Source organism: Sinohyriopsis cumingii, unplaced genomic scaffold (assembly GCF_028554795.1).
Source record: "Sinohyriopsis cumingii isolate HCF-2022 unplaced genomic scaffold, ASM2855479v2 utg000940l, whole genome shotgun sequence".
NCBI classification, from domain to species: domain Eukaryota; kingdom Metazoa; phylum Mollusca; class Bivalvia; order Unionida; family Unionidae; genus Sinohyriopsis; species Sinohyriopsis cumingii.
Genome location: NW_028315945.1, coordinates 1,618,458 through 1,640,685, shown reverse-complemented (window position 1 = coordinate 1,640,685; position 22,228 = coordinate 1,618,458). Strand labels below are relative to the sequence as shown.

Below are 22,228 nucleotides of genomic sequence, written 5' to 3'. Positions count from 1 at the left end.
GGTGGACTATCTGTTTTATTAAACACGTTAATATTATTAATCCTTTATAGTTTCTGCATGGATTAAATATAGACCGTTCTATAGACCGCGGGGGGGGGGGGGGGGGCGGTTGCGTCAAGCGTACGTACACAGGTGGGGGTGGGTGTAATAAAGTACGCATGTGTACAGGGAGGGATGAGGGGTCAGGCTTAGCCAGATTTTTGCGTACGTACTAAATTTTATTGCCCCTAGTCATGTACGAAGAAAAAAGAAATTAGAAAACCTTACTAATATTGCTGTACAAAAAATTTCACAAATAAAAAATGAAAGTCACAAAATCAATCAATATTGTTTAACAAAGAAAACCCTTCTTTCTTTATTTCGTTTATTTCCATACCGGCTAAGTCTGTCATTATTTCTAAATCATTAACGTATCTTGATGAATTCTAAATAATTTATTTTTGACAATGTTTTTTGCGTCTTTTTCTTCATATAAACTCAGACTATGCAGCGTACATTTTCAAAATGTAAAACACGCTGAGGGTGTTGACAATGCAACAAAGACAAACTATCAATGTAGACTCAAGAAACAAATCTCCAAAACTATCAATATTTTCATCCGTTTGATGTTATAAATATGTGTCGCGAGAGGCATAAACTAGTCGTGTAAACAAAAGAAAGTTTCTAAAGATGTTTTTTTTTATTTTCATTATTATAAAAAAAAAATATTTGTTTTATCATGTTTGATGTTAAAACATATCGAAAAGCTTGCCATGCAATTTCTCGAGAAAATACGCAATTGGGAACTCAGAGTTATTGCGCGCAATTTCTCAAGAAAATGCATATTTCAAATTGTCCCAACATGCTGTATTACAATCTTAATTTCACGAAAAGATTGGACTTTTAAAAAATATTTTTATCAAACTAAAAACGAAAAAGAAAGATTTTTGAAAACTTTTAGATCATTGCTCATTTAAGTTTTAACTGAAAATCAACTAGGTCTACATGTTCAGATTGTGGGTAGTCCTACAACGTAAGACCCATCACCCGCCTATCTAAAGGCGCTTTGTAGCGTGTTTTGATGTCGACTAACATTGTAACGAAAGTCAAAGTTTCAGGAGTATCACATAAAACTGGGAACCAATAACGACGCTTTTCTACAAATTAAAGTTATAATGATTTTGCCAGACTTTACTTACCCTGATGTCTTTTCTCTAATAAATTCAAATTCTCACAAAAGAAATGGACATGTTTTCACGTTTCGTTGGCCTACATTTCAGTAAGCTGGAAACCGATGAAAGCCGGGAATGCCGAAATCGGATTAAGCTGAAATATTATTCTTTAACGAAACGAATAAAAATATATTATGTCTATTGAAACTGTAAGCAACGTTTCGTTTCGTTCAAGAAACATATCCCCACATGAACCTACTTAACCTACTTCGGCATACCTCGACTACCGTCGCATTGCAACAAATTTAAATGTATGTCAACGGAACATGAAAATGCGTCCATTTGCTAGTGTCATATTTTCATTCCTCCAGGATAAAGACAACACAGTAAATATATGAATTACACATAAATTAGTGGAAGAGTGTCGATATAGGCAGCCAAGTGTGTGAGATATTCCTAAAACTTTGACTACTCATTCCGAGTCAATTGACATCGGAACAGGCTCTACAAGGCCATTATTTAGGTACTAAGACATAGCACTAAAAAAAACATGTGCTATGTCTTTAATTGTGGGAATACAGTGTTTATTTTTAGAAACGACGTAAACATTTATTTTTGTCCATTATTCATTTCGAATGCCAGCGAGTATTAGTTAACGGAGGGGAAATGAGAACATTTTCAGTTTTACACAGTGTTTGCGTGGGTGAGACAATAGTTCTAGTCTGCCTGTACCTCTTCTCAGATTTTGTTAATACCGCGAATTTACAAAATTGTCCACCCGGCTTTTTCTACGACGACGTGCTACAAAAATGTGAAAGCTGTTATTCAGTTTGTGTAGATGCCGTTTTGCAACGAACAGAAGGAAAGTGTGCTCAGTGTAAAAAGGGTATTTATTTACTTTTTTAAACGTATGCTTTGCGCCTAGAGAATCGCATTGCATACAGTTTACATACATGATCATTTACATTACTACATGTATATATAACGCAAGGGAAAACACTTCTTCCATTTGTCCTGCGACCTATTTAAGAATCTTCACTTATATCTCATTATATAACCTAAGGATCGATGCTTAAGTCGGAGATTAATCTTTTCAGGCATACATATATAAAAATAAAATAAAAAAATAGAATGCCAGTTCCTTTTCCAGCGATACCGATGGACATGGCAACGATCGCACCCGCTTAATACGCAAGTGCAAAGCGCTGATGGAATGTTTGCTCACTCATTGGCCAAATGAAGATGACTTACTCCGCCTACTGGGCTTCGAAGAACGAGTTCAACACTTTGGAAATTATTATATATACAAATTTGAAAAGAAAGGGCATATAATGGATAAATTTGGTACTCAAATGGAAATATCTGTATAATCATTTGTGTTTGGTGTGTGTGTGTGTGTGTGTGCACTACAGAATCGTCATAAAATCTTTGATTATGTATGTGCTAGATTAAATTATTTTAGTGCTGTTCTTCAATTAGTTCTATAAATGCAGTCGCAAAATATGATGAACAAATGTTAGGAAATTGTTAGAGCTCTTGACACTACAAGTTTCAGTTTCCGTATATCCGGTTTTTGTCAATGAATTCTTGTGCTTCGTTATGCTGCCCGCAGCCGGGTAGTGTTAGTTTTTATAGTTTTTTTTTTAGACTGGACTCACAAAAATGGCACTAGAATAGTGTTAGTTTTACAGTTTTCTTTAGACTGGACTCACAAAGTGTCACTAGGATCAATCTTCCATGATAGTTTTATTTAGACTGGACTCACAAAGTGTCACTAGGATAGTGTTTTACAGTTTTCTTTAGACTGAACTCACAAAGGGTCACTAGGATTAATCTTCCATGATTGTTTTCTTTAGACTGACTCGCAAAGTGTCACTAGGATAGTGTTAGTTTTACAGTTTTCTTTAGACTGGACTCACAAAGTGTCACTGGGATAGTGTTAGTTTTACAGTTTTCTTTAGACTGGATTCACAAAGTGTTACTAGGTAGTGTTTTATAGTTTTCTTTAGACTGGACTCACAAAGTGTCACTAGCATAGTGTTAGTTTTACAGCTTTCTTTAGACTGGACTCACAAAGTGTCACTAGCATAGTGTTAGTTTTACAGTTTTCTTTAGACTGGACTCACAAAGTGTCACTAGGTAATGTTAGTTTTATAGTTTCCTTTAGACTGGACTCACAAAGTGTCACTAGGTAATGTTAGTTTTATAGTTTTCTTTAGACTGGACTCACAAAGTGTCACTAGGATAGTGTTAGTTTCATAGTTTTCTTTAGACTGGACTCACAAAGTGTCACTAGGATAGTGTTAGTTTCATAGTTTTCTTTAGACTGGACTCAAAGTGTCACTAGGATAGTGTTAGTTTCATAGTTTTCTTTAGACTGGACTCACAAAGTGTCACTAGCATAGTGTTAGTTTCATAGTTTTCTTTAGACTGGACTCACAAAGTGTCACTAGCATAGTGTTAGTTTCATAGTTTTCTTTAGACTGGACTCACAAAGTGTCACTAGCATAGTGTTAGTTTCATAGTTTTCTTTAGACTGGACTCACAAAGTGTCACTAGGATAGTGTTAGTTTCATAGTTTTCTTTAGACTGGACTCACATAGTGTCACTAGGATAGTGTTAGTTTCATAGTTTTCTTTAGACTGGACTCACAAAGTGTCACTAGGTAGTGTTAGTTTTATAGTTTTCTTTAGACTAGACTGACAAAGTGTTACTAGGACCAGTCTTCCATGAGCTCAGACTAGAGGGATCACTATGTCAGTACTTTACAGTGTTTAGCCCTGTTTGTAGCCATTTTTATGATTTCGTTATGACAGACTTCTTATTATACAAAAAAATGCAAGCAATGTTAGATTGAAGAGTTTAGTTGGACCAGTGTCCCTCCACACTCTTGTCATAAACTTTGACATAGCTAATGAAGCAATATATATTCATTAATTGGCTGTCACAGAATAATATTTTAACTTTAATTATTCACCTGGTGAACCCTATACAATCATATACACATAAATTGTTTCATAATATTTTCCATGATATTTCTGCCCTAATCAGAAATTCTTTTAATGATGTTTGCTTTTAAAACAAATGTTATGTTTATAAAAAATATAAAATGTCACCATAAGTTCCCCTAAAAAAAGATTCATACACTGTATGTATAACTTCACGAAAGAGTCCTCAAAATATATCAGATTTTACGATATCATAAATTAAAAATTGCATATTACCAGCTGGTATTCTGTTGACACAGAAACGCCATACATGACTGTACAAATATATGATACATGACTGCACAATATGATACATGACTATACAAATATATCATACATGACTGTACAAACAGAATACATGACTGTACAAATATATCATACCCGATTATACAAATATATCATATTTGACTGTACAAATATATTACACATACATCAACCCTGCCAAACTGGAACATCCTCAAGTCAAGAAAGAAGCCTCTTATGTAATTCATCACCACTGAGAACATTATTGTGAACTACTTTTGCTCACATGGAACAGTATAGCTTTTGCTGTTGTAACATGTGTGTAACATGTTGTAACATGTTGCAATCTGCCGGAAGTGAATTTCCAAACACATCAAATTGATGTGCATAATCCTACAACTACATCCAAGGTTGTTTCATGAGCTGATGGAAATGGCTAAACGATATTCCTCCAGTCATAACCCATCCCAGTACCAACAGAGTGCTGTTAAGTTCCATTTGTCTGATCCAAGACTGTCTTTTCATTGGATCCTTCTTTGTACACTGCCACTCAAGTCCTGCATCAGTCCCACTATGGGCACCATTTTTGCCACAAGGTTGGAAATAAAGTTGCAAGACTTCAGCTGACTGACTAGTTTTATTGCATGCTTTGATCTGCACTATAGTCATGAAAACAAGACTTACAAAATATCACATCTTCACTACAATATCACATCTTCACTAAAATATCACATTTTCCCTACAATATCACATCTTCACTACAATATCACATCTTCACTACAATACCACATCTTCACTACAATATCACATCTTCACTACAATACCACATCTTCACTACAATATCACATCTTCACTACAATACCACATCTTCACTACAATACCACATCTTCACTACAAAATTACATCTTCACTACAATACCACATCTTCACTACAATATCACATCTTCACTACAATATCACATCTTCACTACAATACCACATCTTCACTACAATACCACATCTTCACTACAATATCACATCTTCACTACAATACCACATCTTCACTACAATGCCACATCTTCACTACAATATCACATCTTCACAAAATATCACATCTTCACTACAATACCACATCTTCACTACAATATCACATCTTCACTACAATATCACATCTTCACTACAATACCACATCTTCACTACAATATCACATCCTCACTACAATACCACATCTTCACTACAATATCACATCTTCACTACAAATCACATCTTCACAAAATATCACATCTTCACTACAATACCACATCTTCACTACAATATCACATCTTCACTACAATACCACATCTTCACTACAATACCACATCTTCACTACAATATCACATCTTCACTACAATACCACATCTTCACTACAATACCACATCTTCACTACAATATCACATCTTCACTAAAATAACACATCTTCACTACAATACCACATCTTCACTACAATATCGCATCTTCACTACAGTGTCATACCTTCACTACAATATCACATCTTCACTACAATACCACTAAATGGCAAATGTGCATTACATATTTTTAGACAGAAAATTGTGTAATGAATAATTACAAAAAGAAAATTGAATGTGAATGATGAACTTACATGTTAAGTAATAAAATTACAAGTTGATATATATTCTCTTTAATAAGTGTTTAGTATTAAACGATATGCAACAATCAACAGAGATCAATGTCAAGAAATATTATAAAAACCACATATTATTGGAATCTATCAGATTTACAATAAAAGTAATGAATTAAACATCATGCCAGGAGGAATATAATAACAGTGTACCTGTAATATAGATATGAATACAAATTAGTATTCATCACAGAAAAAGATCATATCTTCATTGCAACATGGCAAATGAGCAAAATGAAAGTATTCCAGTGTGCATGTGTACAAGAATGAGTTAAAGTTTAGGGACTTGGAACTGGGTGGCTCGTTCCAACCATTAACAAAAAATGACAATTTCTATTTATAGTCATTCTCTAACATGAAAAACTAATATCAGGAAATAATGTCTGTGTGGATTATACATATATCAATTAATAAAAATGTATCACATTAAAACCATACCAAATAGTTTTATGACAGATTGATGTGTATATGATAGCATGGGGTTCATTTGGGAAATAAATAAAATAATTAAACAGTCATTAGCTATGTTAAAGTTTGTGACAAGAGTGTGGAGGGACATATATATGCATTACTTGAGTAAATATGTTGTAACTAATTGCATAATTCTCCTTGGCAGTTGAAGCTCCACCTAAGCCAAGTCCTGCACCAATTTCAGAAACCACTCCAGTATGGGTGGCACCAGTAGTGGTAGTGACCATCTTATTTGCACTGGTTGCCACTTTGATTTTGGCCTTCCACAAGATACGTCCATTGCAGAAATTATGGCAGAATTTTCAGACTAGACTATCTCAGCAGGATGTTAGAGGTAAAGTTGTTGTTTTTTTTATTTACACTGAACCACTCAGGCGGCTTTTGTTGTGGTGATCTATAATGAAATCAGTACAATAAAGATGGCATCTCCTACATTAGCTTTTCTCTAACACGTAAAGTCAATACTAAATCAAAGAAAAATAATATCCATAAATCCATTACTTAGATCTTTTAAAAATTTTGATACTGTCAAATTCCTGGAAGATCTGAATCAGATTCCATGGAATACAGTCCAAATCTTTGAAGCTATTGATGATGTTTTATATACTTGGACAGATCTTTCATTGGAAACAGAAACAAACATGCCCCTTTAAAAACACACAGGATAAAGAAAGACTGCCAGCCAGGCTGGAGCTCCCAAGAAATTTTAGATGCAAAAAAGCAAAGAGACTATTTAAAATCGTTAGGAAATCAAGCTGAATATAAAATTTTGAGGCATATAGTTAATAAAATTATGCATCATTCCAAACAAGCACACTACAAATAAGTGCTGGATGAAAATAGAAATAATCCAAAACCTATCTGGAGAGTTTTTAAAAAGGGAAATCTAAGAGTAAAACTGAACGTTTATCCCTCAATCATGAGGCATTTATGCTGATAATCTAAGTGACATCTCAAATATTTTTAATGACTTTTTGCTCATATTGCTGAAAAACTTAAAGAACCATAAATGTCATCTGATCATCTGGAACTCAGAAATGTTTGTGCTAAAATACTTCCTAACAATATAAAGTTTGAAATTCTGGAAATTAGTCCTGAATTTGCACTGAAATGTAATTTAAAAAATTGCTGATTGTAAAACTTCAGGACTTGATATAATTGGACCAAGGCTACTAAAGACAGCTGCTGCTGCATTAGTAGAGAGTGTAGCTATCATTTGCAATTAAAGTATTAGGTCTGATAAATTTTCATAGCCATGGAAAACTGCCAAGGTTACACCAATGCATAAAGTGGGAACAAGAAAAGATGAGGTAAATAACTACATCTCTATCCTTCCTTGTCTTTTCACGAGGTAAATAACTACATCTCTATCCTTCCTTGTCTTTCCATGAGGTAAATAACTACATTTCTATCCTTCCTTGTCTTTCCATGAGGTAAATAACTACATCTCTATCCTTCCTTGTCTTTCCATGAGGTAAATAACTACATCTCTGTCCTTCCTTGTCTTTCCATGAGGTAAATAACTACATCTCTATCCTTCCTTGTCTTTCCATGAGGTAAATAACTACATCTCTATCCTTCCTTGTCTTTCCATGAGGTAAATAACTACATCTCTATCCTTCCTTGTCTTTCCATGAGGTAAATAACTACATCTCTATCCTTCCTTGTCTTTCCATGAGGTAAATAACTACATCTCTATCCTTCCTTGTCTTTCCATGAGGTAAATAACTACATCTCTATCCTTCCTTGTCTTTCCATGAGGTAAATAACTACATCTCTATCCTTCCTTGTCTTTCCATGAGGTAAATAACTACAGACCCTTCTCTATCCTTCCTTGTCTCTCCAAATTACTATAAAAACATGTACATGATTCTTTTCTCAACTATTTAAACACTTATGATTTTATTCATGATAATCAGTCTGGCTTTCGACAGAATCCCTCCTGTGAAATTGCACTTGTATCTTCGATTGGTAAATGGCTGAAAGTATTAGATAAAGGAGAAAGGTAGGCACCATTATGGTTGATTTTTGTAGAGTTTTTGATCTTGTAGACCATGAAATTTTGCTGGAAAAACTAAAAATCTATCAATGCAGTGAAAACTCCTTCCACTGGTTTACTTCTTACTTAACCGATAGAGTGCAAAAGGTATCTTTAAATGGTCAACTTTCTGAATGTAAAAATATTAATTGTGGAGTACCACAAGGCTCTATCCTTTGACCTCTATTATTTATTCTATTTATCAATGGCTTACCTCTTATTATAGGAAATTAAATTTCTTCCACTGACCTTTATGCAGATGACACTACACACTATGAGTCAATTAAAACCAAACAAAAAAAGCCTTACTAGTTATAACACAACAAAAAAGCCCTACTAGTTATAACACAACAAAAACAAGCATGGTTAGTGAAAAACTCCAAGTTCTATTTGACAGTGTAAACCTTAATACGACCTCTCATGGTAAAATTCTATTTGACAGTGTGAACCTTAATATGACCTCTCATGGTAAAATTATATTTGACAGTGTGAACCTTAATATGACCTCTCATGGTAAAATTCTATTTGATAGTGTGATCCTTAATATGACCTCTCATGATAAAATTCTATTTGACAGTGTGAACCTTAATATGACCTCTCATGATAAAATTCTATTTGACAGTGTGAACCTTAATATGACCTCTCATGGTAAAATTATATTTGACAGTGTGAACCTTAATATGACCTCTCATGGTAAAATTATATTTGACAGTGTGATCCTTAATATGACCTCTCATGGTAAAATTATATTTGACAGTGTGAACCTTAATATGACCTCTCATGGTAAAATTCTATTTGACAGTGTGATCCTTAACATGACCTCTCATGGTAAAATTCTATTTGACAGTGTGAACCTTAACATGACTTCTCGTGGTAAAATTCTATTTGACAGTGTGAACCTTAAGATGACCTCTCATGGTAAAATTCTATTTGACAGTGTGAACCTTAATATGACCTCTCGTGGTAAAATTCTATTTGACAGTGTGAACCTTAATATGACCTCTCATGGTAAAATTCTATTTGACAGTGTGATCCTTAATATGACCTCTCATGGTAAAATTCTATTTGACATTGTGATCCTTAATATGACCTCTCATGGTAAAATTCTATTTGACAGTGTGATCCTTAATATGACCTCTCATGGTAAAATTCTATTTGACAGTGTGATCCTTAATATGACCTCTCATGGTAAAATTCTATTTGACAGTGTGATCCTTAATATGACCTCTCATGGTAAAATTATATTTGACAGTGTGAACCTTAATATGACCTCTCATGGTAAAATTCTATTTGACAGTGTGAACCTTAATATGACCTCTCATGGTAAAATTCTATTTGACAGTGTGAACTTTAATATGACCTATCATGGTAAAATTCTATTTGATAGTGTGAACCTTAATATGACCTATCATGGTAAAATTCTATTTGATAGTGTGATCCTTAATATGACCTCTCATGGTAAAATTCTTGGTGTATTCACAGATAACAATCTAACTTGGCCTATTCACATTAAACAGTTTAATAAAATGTTAATTCTTAATATTTGGCTACTGAGGAAAATCAAAATATATATTCCACGTCAGTATAGGGTCATCTTTTATAAAAATTATATTCAGCCATATCTGGACTATTGTAATGTAATTTGGGGTAATACCTCTAATCCAAACATAACAGAACTTTTAAGACTACAAAAAAGGGCATGCCATTTATTTCTAGCATGATGTATAGACAATATCCAGGACGCAATGATTAATATAAAAATTTCAACAATACTTGAATTTCTTAGAAAGACCTAAGTACATGGTCCAGAAAAGCCATTCCTGTCTGACTAAGTAATATCTTTAACGTAAGAGATGGTACTCCAAATTCAAGGTCTGTTAAAAGTAAAAATTTCATTATACCAAGGAATTCGTAAAAAAAAAAGGTTTTCAGTATACTGGTCCACTGGTATTGATCAATAATCTGAGTGGCAGGCAAAGACCGTTTCTTCTTTTCATTATCGATGTCTTAAATGGATGAAACCTTAAGACAGCTTTAAATGGATGAAACCTTAAGACAGCTTTAAATGGATGAAACCTTAAGACAGCTTTAAATGGATGAAACCTTAAGACAGCTGAACAGTTCCAGTAATATAAATATCACCTACTTTTCTGTACTTTTGCATCTTTTTCTCAGTTGAATTTTTCAATGCAAAATGATATTTTATATTTTATATACATGTATTTGTGCACACATGCCTGTGCATATGTTCCAGGCTTGAAACTTTGATTTTTAGAATCACTTAATTCTTTAGTGTCAAGCCAAAGTTATCACATCATTTTGTATTTTCTGTGTATACTGGTATTGTACATAACAGCTAGAAGACCTCAAGGTAGATTAATTCTTTAACTGACTGACCTTCTCTAATTGAAGTCTTTATTATTCTTATTATTATTATTATTATTATGTTTCTCAAAAATCACTGTACAGCAAAATATTTTTTAGAATTATTGACCATATCCTTGCTGCTAAATGTTTCAAGTACATGTACATATGCCCCTTACATTTAATTAACTAATAAGACCCATATCTGGCATTTAATTTAAGAATTTTTCAAAACTTGATTTATTCATTTGTCTGACTTCCACTTACAGTTTGGTTTATTGGTGTTCAATGGTTTTTTGACTGGATATATGACCAACTGTAAGGTTTTTTGGACTGGTTGTATGGCCAGCTATAAGGTTGTTCAAGTAAGGATTTTCTAATTTCTTTTGGCATCAATAGACTACTTTCTAAATTAAATGACAAATATTTCAAGTTACACAGAATTCCTAATTTGTTATATTATGCTTGAAAATTTCATTCTTCTGTCTCTCACAATATCCACATGATGGTTTGTTACTTAGGTCCCATACCTAATTATATTTACATGGTGGTTAGCTGGTCAGGCCCCATACCTAATTATATTCACGTGGTGGTTAGCTGGTCGGGCCCCATACCTAATTATATTCACATGATGGTTAGCTGGTCAGGCCCCATACTCAGTTATATTCACATGGTGGTTAGCTGGTCAGGCACCCCCACCCACATACTTAATTATATCAATATGGTGGTTAGCTGGTCAGGTCCCATACATAATTATATCCATATATTGGTTACCTGGTCAGGGATGTGGGAGGTTGTGGGTTCTATATATCACTGTGAACTGTCACACATAGCGATATGACTGAAAAATGTAAAACCTACATTAAAATTCCAACTCTCTCTCTCTCTCTCTCACACACACACACACACACACACCCCTCTCGTCAGGGCCAATGCCTAAATTACATCCACATAAGGGTTAGCTGGTCAGGCCCCATACCCAATTACAACCTCATGATAGTTACCTGGCCAGGGTCCATACTTAATTACATCCATATGATTGTTAACTATTCAGGCCTTATTACATGTATATCCAATTAATAGTTTGGTAGTTAGGCCCCATACCTATTTATATCCACAATGTGGTTACCTGGTCAGGGCCCATATCTAATTACATTCACATGATGGTTAGTTGGTCAGGCCCCATATCCAATCGTATTCACATAATTGTTAGCTAGTTAGGCCTTATACCTAATTATATCCACATAATAGCTAGTTAGGCCTTATACCTAATTATATCCACATAATAGCTAGTTAGGCCTTATACCTAATTATATTCACATAATAGCTAGTTAGGCCTTATATCTAATTATATCAACATAATAGCTAGTTAGGCCTTATACCTAATTATATGGACCTAATAGTTAGCTAGTCGGTGCCATACTTAAGTATTCTCAAAAACTTCATATTCATTTCTTCAGGTTTATACAAAAATATTCAATGTTACAGGTCTTGTCTTTTGAGTTTATTCCTTATCTATGATGCTGCAAACAAGAAAATAAATATCCAGATTTTTGTATTTTCTGTTGTTGTTTTTTTCTTATTCAAGAAATAGGCAATGGTGAACCAGGTGGAAGCAGGCAAGATGATAATTTGCTAAAACCCATCCAGGAAATGAATGAGGCTGTTCCATATGTGAAAACTGATCATCCACAGCATGATCCAGAAAACCAAGCAGATTATGAGTGGCAACGAAATAGAGAGATTGCTCACCAGCAGATGATAAACAGCAGTGGAATTAGAGTGTTGACCACTCCAGAGAGTGACCAGGCTACTCGTTTAGAAAACTACGAACTGATTGCTATAGAGGCAGAAGTCCATGAAACAGGCCTCAAGACCCTTTGACCTTGGACTTTTTTTTAGAAGAGAAAAGTTGATATCTGAATCAAACTAATCATTTTTACTCAAATGAAAAAAAATGTTTTGGCTGTTACATGTGTCCAGTTTTAGATATAATAACAATAGTGGGTGGGGTACTTGCCTAGAAACATCCACGTTATCCCTAGTCCTTTCTATATGCAGCTGTCTTGAAATATGGCCATAAAATTGCACTGGTGCAGGTCAGACATCCAGTGTGGCCACAACAGCAGCCATCTTGAGAATCATGTATTTGCTACTCCTCATTGGAAAGTCAAATCAGTATGGGGTTTTGATCAGAAGACTTCTTTTGGTGTTGTGTTGGTCTTAAATAACAATTATGTTATCTGACATCCAATATTGCAACCATGGCAGCAATCTCCAGGGACTATTGTTTCTAAATATGTAACTGACTTGTACTTGAGTAACAACAAATTTAAATGATCTCTTCAGTACAGTGTAATATGATTTAATTTCAGAAATGCAATATTTTCCTAAACAAGTGCTGATATAAACCTGTAATTTGTCTACACCAACTATATTTTTCTGACAAACATCATAATGAGAATTCAGGAAATTTTGCATTGACTTATGATGCTCATTCTCTGCATCTGGTCTGGTGACTATGCTCTCTACAAGAGTTCATATGCATTAAGCTTCTAAATTATAAATCCAGATGTTATCACAATCTTTTTACCAATTTGCATGCATTCATAATGTTTTGTTCATTTTGATTAACAGAACAGAAGTTTATATGTTCAAAACATACAAAACATACTGTATATTTTTTCCCGATTATCCAGAACAATTCCATGTTTTGTTATTGTACCTGTAACTATGAATCGCTTTTCAAGACTAAGGATATTTATCTGAAATCTGCAAAGTCTTCCATCTTTTTAACATTATGTAAATATCAGAGGTTATTTTTTGTCACAGTCATCTTTGCCACTGCTTGATCAAGGTTTAGACCTTGTTAGGTTTTTACAGATTTTTCAGAATTTTTATATTTAGTAAAATGTCCATAAACAAGACACTGTCTGGGCCATGCTTTCTGGTCATTTTGTACAGATGGCCATATTTCTAGTAGTAGTACGACAGTTTGGGAACCAAATTATATAACCAATGTGCTGAGGGGTCCAGTTTACAGCACTCACTGTCTTTGTGATATTTTTGGGACACACTCACTGTCTTTGAGATATATTTGGGGCTGTCCATTTAGTATGTACACATGGGGGGGTAGCCAAAATACATACTCTTGCATATGGGGGAGGTCCACTGATAATGTATGTACGCATAGGAAACAAGGGTGGGGTGGGGTGAAACCTTGATAATAATTTGTCTAATATTTAACCTGTTCGACTGGGTAGAGTTGGCATGTGAAGTTTAGCAGACACTAGACAAACTTTTTAAAGTTCTGCAGCTTATTTCTTTGATGCAGCCAGACTATCTGTTTTATTAAACACGTTAATAATATTAATCCTTAATTGTTTCTGTGATCAATAAATATAGGCCGTTCTATAGAATTCAGGAGGTGTGTGTGCATCAAGCGTACATACGCAGGTGGCGGGTGTAAAAAGTAGGCATGTGTACAGGGAGGGGTCAGAGGGACACAGATACATTTGTGATATTTTGGGACACACTGTCTTTGAGATACATTTGTGGTATTTTGAGATACATTTGTGGTATTTTGGGCACATTCACTGTGTTTGGGATACATTTATGGTATTCTGGAACACACTGTGTTTGAGATACATTTGTGGTATGGGACACATTCACTGATGTGTTAGTGACCTTAGGGCAGAAGCACAGATCACACTGATCCTTGAGAGACCTTAGGGCACAGATCACATCAATAATTTAGATACAATCAGGCAGTAGCACATATCACACTGATCCTTTAGATATGATGGGACAGACACTACTCTTTTAGATACAATGGGACACATGCACATATCACACTGATCCTTGAGAGACCTTAGGGCAGAAGCACAGATCACACTGATCCTTGAGAGACCGTAGGGCACAGATCACATCAATGATTTTGGTACAATCAGGCAGTAGAACTTATCACACTGATCCTTTAGATACAATGGGACATAAGCACAGATCACACTGATCCTTTAGATACAATGGGACAGACGCTACTATTTTAGATACAATTGGACACAAGCACATATCACACTGATCCTTTAGATATAATCGGACAGAAACAAATATCACACTGATCCTTTAGATGCAATGGGACAGAAGCACATATCACACTGATTTTTTAGATATGATGGGACAGAAGCACATATCACACTGATCATTTAGATACAGTGGGACAGACACTGCTCTTTTAGATACAATAGGACACAAACACAGATCACACTGATCATTTAGATTCAATGGGACAGAATCACATATCACACTGATCCTTTATATACAATGGGACAGAATCACAGATCACAATGATCCTTTAGATACAATGGGACAGAAGTACATATTACACTGATCCTTTAGATACAATGGGACAGAAGCAAATATCACACTGATCCTTTAGATGCAATGGGACAGAAGCACATATCACACTGATCCTTTAGATACAGTGGGACAGAAGCACGTCACTGATCCTTTAGATACAATGGGACAGACACTACTCTTTTAGATACAATGGGACAGAAGCACATATCACACTGATCCTTTAGATACAATGGGACAGATTCACATATCACACTGATCCTCTAGATACAATGAGACAGAAGCACATATCACACTAATCTTTTAGATACAATGGGACAGAAGCATAAATCACACTGATCCTTCAGATACAATGGGACAGAAGCACATATCACACTGATCCTTTAGATACAATGGGACACAAGCACATATCACACTGATCCTTTAGATACAATGGGACACAAGCACATATCACACTGATCCTTGAGACACAATGGAACACAAGCACATATCATACTGATTCTTTAGATACAATGGGACAGAAGCATATATCACACTGATCCTTTAGATACAATGGGACAGAAACACATATCACACTGATTATTTTAATACCATTTGGTAGATACACAGATTAAATGTGACGTGTGCATTTAAAATAAAGGCCAACCAATTTGGTAGGAAGATCAAAATTGAAATCTTGATCAAGGCACTGTGATTTGAAATATCAGAATTTAAGTAAATGATTCTGGAACACAGAAAAAAAATCTATGTAGCTTTAAAGAATTTATGGATTATTTGTTCCAAATGTTTTAATGGATTTTGCTCAATGTCATAATGACATGTATAATATATAATGTTGTCCATTAGTCATACACACACACACACACACACACACAATCCCATTTTTACCATTATTTTGGGATCTGTCAAATGTGCTGATAGGAATCTAACTTTTCAGAGTTAGAATAAATTTTGTATTGCACAATTTTTCATTTATTTGAGTACTGTACTTATAACAGGACTTTTTCATTGTAAGTGATATTTCAGTGGAAAAGTAAGACATGGATTGGTTATATTAATGCCATATATTGAATGATAAAGAGAAAATATGCCATATTTTCACTGATATAGACAAAGAATGAATGGAATGATAGAGAAAATATACCATATTTAGAACAATATAGAGGGAAAAAAAGAATGATAAAGAGAAAACAGTGAGTGTGTACTTTAAAGGCTGATGATTCCATTGCCAACCATGTGTCATCCTTATAGAATGATTCCATTGCCAACCGTGTCATCCTAATAGAATGATTCCATTGCCAACCATGTGTCATCCTTATAGAATGATTCCATTGCCAACCATGTGTCATCCCAGTGATTCCATTGCCAACCATGTGTCATCCTAATAGAATGATTCCATTGCCAACCATGTGTCATCCTAATAGAATGATTCCATTGCCAACCATGTGTCATCCTTATAGAATGATTCCATTGCCAACCATGTGTCATCCCAGTGATTCCATTACCAACCATGTGTCATCCTAATAAAATGATTCCATTGCCAACCATGTGTCATCCTAGTAGAATGATTCCATTGCCAACCATGTGCCATCCTAATAGAATGATTCCATTGCCAACCATGTGCCATCCTAATAGAATGATTCCATTGCCAACCATGTGCCATCCTAATAGAATGATTCCATTACAAACCATGTGTCATCCTAATAAAATGATTCTATTGCCAACCATGTGCCATCCTAATAGAGTGTCATAAATGAAAATGTTCAAAAACTCATTATAGATATGTTCTTGTTGCATACCAGTTATCACCATAGGGTTAATATGTCATTAATATCTCACAGATGCAAATTTTTACTTACTATACCTACAAAGATTATTTTGTGAGGTACTTTTAACTGTATACATAATAAGTACAAAATTGCATCTGTTACCAAGATAGCATTTCAGACATATGGCAACAACTTGGTGAGAACTGGTTCCTTGGGACACAATACTGGTTATGTCAACAACTTGGTGAGAACTGGTTCCTTGGGGCACAGTACTGTTTATGTCGACAACTTGGTGAGAACTGGTTCCGTGCGGCACAGTACTGTTTATGTCGACAACTTTGTGAGAACCGGCCCCTTGGGGCATAATACTGTTTATTATGCATACAATTCACAGACAAAATTTCAATGTAGAGGGAGAGCACAGACTCAGATAAAACATTTTCTCTGAGAACTTTCAGACCTTGTTATCCCGTTGATTGTCAAATCTACTTCAGTATAGGTATTCATGTTGAGCTCATCAGATCTACTTCTGTATTGATATTTATCCATTCCTCACTTCATCATAGTTATGTAATACTTATGTCTCACTACACCATGATTATGTAACATCAATGACCAACACATGCCTGTAATTATGTCTCACTACACCATGATTATGTAACATCAATGACCAACACATGCATATAATTATGTCTCACTACACCATGATTATGTAACATCAATTACCAACACATGCATGTAATTATGTCTCACTACACCATGATTATGTAACATCAATGACCAACACATGCATATAATTATGTCTCACTACACCATGATTATGTAACATCAATGACCAACACATGCATATAATTATGACTCACTACACCATGATTATGTAACATCAATGACCAACACATGCATATAATTATGTCTCACTACACCATGATTATGTAACACCAATGACCAACACATGCATGTAATTATGTCTCACTACACCATGATTATGTAACATCAATGACCAACACATGCATATAATTATGTCTCACTACACCATGATTATGTAACATCAATGACCAACACATGCATATAATTATGTCTCACTACACCATGATTATGTAACATCAATGACCAACACATGCATATAATTATGTCTCACTACACCATGATTATGTAACATCAATGACCAACACATGCATATAATTATGTCTCACTACACCATGATTATCATCAATGACAAATAAATACATGTGATACTTCAGGGACATTCATTCTTGATTCTTCCTGCCAGGACATTCTAGATAATATATACAATTAATAACTGCCAAGATTTTATCTGAGCTAGGGAGTCTTTCCGATGATCAGTTAGATATCACATGCATGCTGACAAATTTCCTATTACGTGAAGTGCTCTTTTTATTGGATGTAAGGACAAAGCAAATACAAGGCCATGCTTCTCTACCACAAAATAATGTTGCAGAACTCCTGACACAAAATAAAGTTCTGAAATTCATGACACAAAATAATGTTATTATATGCATGACACAAAATAATGTTATAAAACTGATGACACACAGACACAGTCATAGCAACATGAAATCTCTATGGACTTTTTTGTATATAAATTGTCCAGCTTTTCTAAAACTGAGGAGTTTTTAAGAAAATTGTTTTTATTCTTCAATATACACAATTTACCACATCACTCTTTTGGAATTTTTTATTTGGTAATTTATCAGCCAATTGAGTACAAAATTATAATTAGTAAAATAGATTTTTTTACTGAATCTCTAATTATGAATTCCTCATCTTTCATAAATTTGCAGATTTTTTCCAACATATCTTGTGGTTAACCTGCTGGTGCATTTTATTTCATGATAGAACAATTTGATCTCATTGTGTACCTTTGCATAGTTATTTGCTTTTTTTAAATGACACTTTGAGTACTTTATTTAACTCCATCATTTTGAGGAAAGGGAGCTAAATGTATTACACATAATTCATCTATATAATGCCCTATATATAATTCATCTATACAATGCCTTATACATAATTCATCTATACAATGCTTTATACATAATTCATCTATACAATGCCTTATACATAATTCATCTATACAATGCCTTATACATAATTCATCTATACAATGCCTTATACATAATTCATCTATACAATGCTTTATACATAATTCATCTATACAATGCCTTATACATAATTCATCTATACAATGCTTTATACATAATTCATCTATACAATGCCTTATACATAATTCATCTATACAATGCCTTATACATAATTCATCTATACAATGCCTTATACATAATTCATCTATACAATGCCTTATACATAATTCATCTATACAATGCCTTATACATAATTTACATATACAGTGCTCTATAAATAATTCATCTATACAATGCCCTTTACACCATTCATATATGCAATGCCCTATATATAATTCATCTAAATAATGCCCTATATATAATTCATCTGTATAATGCTTTATACATAATTCATCTATATAATGCTCTATACATAATTCATCTATATAATGCACTATAAATAATTCAGTTATATAATGCCCTATATGTGTATACCCCCAGCATTATCAGGAGCCATCATTGTTATTAGCATCATCATTGGTAGTAAGGTTAACATTGTAAACGCTTTGTTTTTAGAATATTGAGTGTTCTTTCATTATTCTGAACTACCTCTTTGGAAAGTAGGTAAACATGACCTGCCTTTTTTACATAAATGACTTTATTATTAAAGGTTGATTCATTTTATAAGTTTTACGTTCCTAGCATTTTGCCATCTGTAGGCAAGGAATGTTCATTGAACTGGTTTAGGGTGTTTATTTATAGCTCTAAACTATGCATGAGAATGTAGGTTAAAGTGATCAACTTTTCCCACATTAATTACAGTTTGTTTACTGATTACAGTTTGTTTACTAATTACAGTTTGTTTACAGGTTAACACAATAACAGTGAGGAAGTTTTGTCTTTATGGCAAGTCTCCAGGTGTAGGCATACTTTTTGATGTACCTTGTTCAGGCTGTGATAACACTGTAGCTAAGAGCTGTTCACAATGACCTGCTTTTCTTATTTTACTTATGCTAATGACTTTGATGATCATAGGTCTACCCCAATGTACATATTTTGTCTTCCTGTAGAATTGTAAGCTGTATGCATGGTACATACTTGAAAATTTATCAGGGTTATAGTAACTTAGCATTCTTGCACTTATTTTGCTGTTTGTTACTTTTACCCTGTATGAGGCAATATAAATGTATGTATACATGGATGGATGGATTTTATTGGCACATGAACACAATACTGGCTTGTTAGTGCTAATTAAAATTTCAGTTCTAAAACTGCAGTAAAACAAATTAGCAAAATAACTTTAGATAGATAAACCCTGTAAAATAAATGTAAACACATAGTCCTACAAAAAAAGATTCTTTCAAAGGTGTGTTGAGAGGCAAACACTGGTGTACAGGTGAGTTTGGCTGTCACTCTGATTATCATTGGTAGATAACTGTCTAAAGTACTCAAGGTGCCATTTAAAGTGCTGTCGACAACCACAGTAGGAAATATATTTCATGTTAACTTACATCTGTTTCATTTTTAAGTTTGTATATTTTATACTCAAGATTAATAAAGTTTATGAAAAATTTGTCTAGTTAATATTTTTGTTTACATCTATTACAATGTAAACAAGGCTATTCATATTAAACATGCAGACTTCCATTTTTTTGGCTGTCATCATTAATGTTTGAGATGCCACAACAGAACAACTGTAATCAACTGTAACTGTAATGTATTCGACTGTAACTGTTGTCATTAACACACAATCTTATGTTTGTCTGACAGTCAATTCAGTCTAGCTATTTTAATAGAAAATGACCCAATATGTTTGAATTGAGACCTGAGTGTATCCCCAATTCAGACATAAATGTATTCGTTGTTGGTTCTCTTACAACTAGTACACAGTGTTAAATATGGGAGCCATAGAAAATACCACCTTATAGTGAGATTTGGTTTATAATGAAGTACATTATACAGTATTCCCTCATTATAATGATGTCCATGAGAGCAACAGAGGATAATGCCTTATAATGAGATTACCTTATAATGAAGTACATGATAAAATAATCCCTCATTATAACACTATCCACGAGAGCACACAGGATAATGCCTTAAAATGAGATTACCTTATAATAAAGTACACGATAAAATACTCCCTCATTATAATGATGTCCTTGAGAGCAACACAGGATAATGCCTTAAAATGAGATTACCTTATAATGAAGTACACAATAAAATACTCCCTCATTATGATGATGTCCATGAGAGCAACACAGGATAATGCCTTTTAATGAGATTACCTTGTAATGAAGTACATGATAAAATACTCCCTCATTATAACACTATCCATGGAGCCTGAATATATTGCAATATAGTGAGTTCATCTAATAATAACTTACATGATACATATTATTGAACTACCACTACATGACCGAACTTACCTTATAACAGAAAACATGTTATAATGAAGGGCTTTATTACAGGAACCATGTTATAATAAAGGGCTTTATAACAGGAACCATGTTGTAATGAAAGGTTTTATAACATGAACCATGTTGTAATGAAGGGCCTAATAACAGGAACCATGTTATAATGATGGGCTTTATAACAGGAACCATGTTGTAATGAAAGGCTTTATAACAGGAACCATGTTATAATGAAGGGCTTTATTACAGGAACCATGTTATAATAAAGGGCTTTATAACAGGAACCATGTTGTAATGAAAGGTTTTATAACATGAACCATGTTGTAATGAAGGGCCTAATAACAGGAACCATGTTATAATGATGGGCTTTATAACAGGAACCATGTTGTAATGAAAGGCTTTATAACAGGAACCATGTTATAATGAAGGGCTTTATTACAGGAACCATGTTATAATAAAGGGCTTTATAACAGGAACCATGTTGTAATGAAAGGCTTTATAACATTAACCATGTAGTAATGAAGAGCCTAATAACAGGAACCATGTTATAATGATGGGCTTTATAACAGGAACCATGTTGTAATGAAAGGCTTTATAACAATGTTGTTGTTGTGGGGTTTAACGCCATTTTTCAGCACGATAGGCTATACATGGCGGCCAGTATTAATGGTGGAGGAAGAACCCGGAAAACCCCGGAAAGAAC

The 22,228-nt window shown here is 34.1% G+C and overlaps 1 protein-coding gene across 1 annotated transcript; it reads left to right on the top strand.

Annotated features, from left to right (window-relative positions):
• Positions 1 to 1,782: 1,782 nt before the first annotated feature.
• On the top strand, positions 1,783 to 20,687 carry LOC149772987 (uncharacterized). Its single transcript, XM_089947019.1, has 3 exons — positions 1,783 to 2,037; positions 6,655 to 6,843; positions 12,500 to 20,687. Exons 1-3 carry the CDS (start codon positions 1,818 to 1,820, stop codon positions 12,793 to 12,795), a joined length of 705 nt encoding a protein of 234 aa, XP_089803145.1. The 5' UTR covers positions 1,783 to 1,817; the 3' UTR covers positions 12,796 to 20,687.
• Positions 20,688 to 22,228: the final 1,541 nt, after the last annotated feature.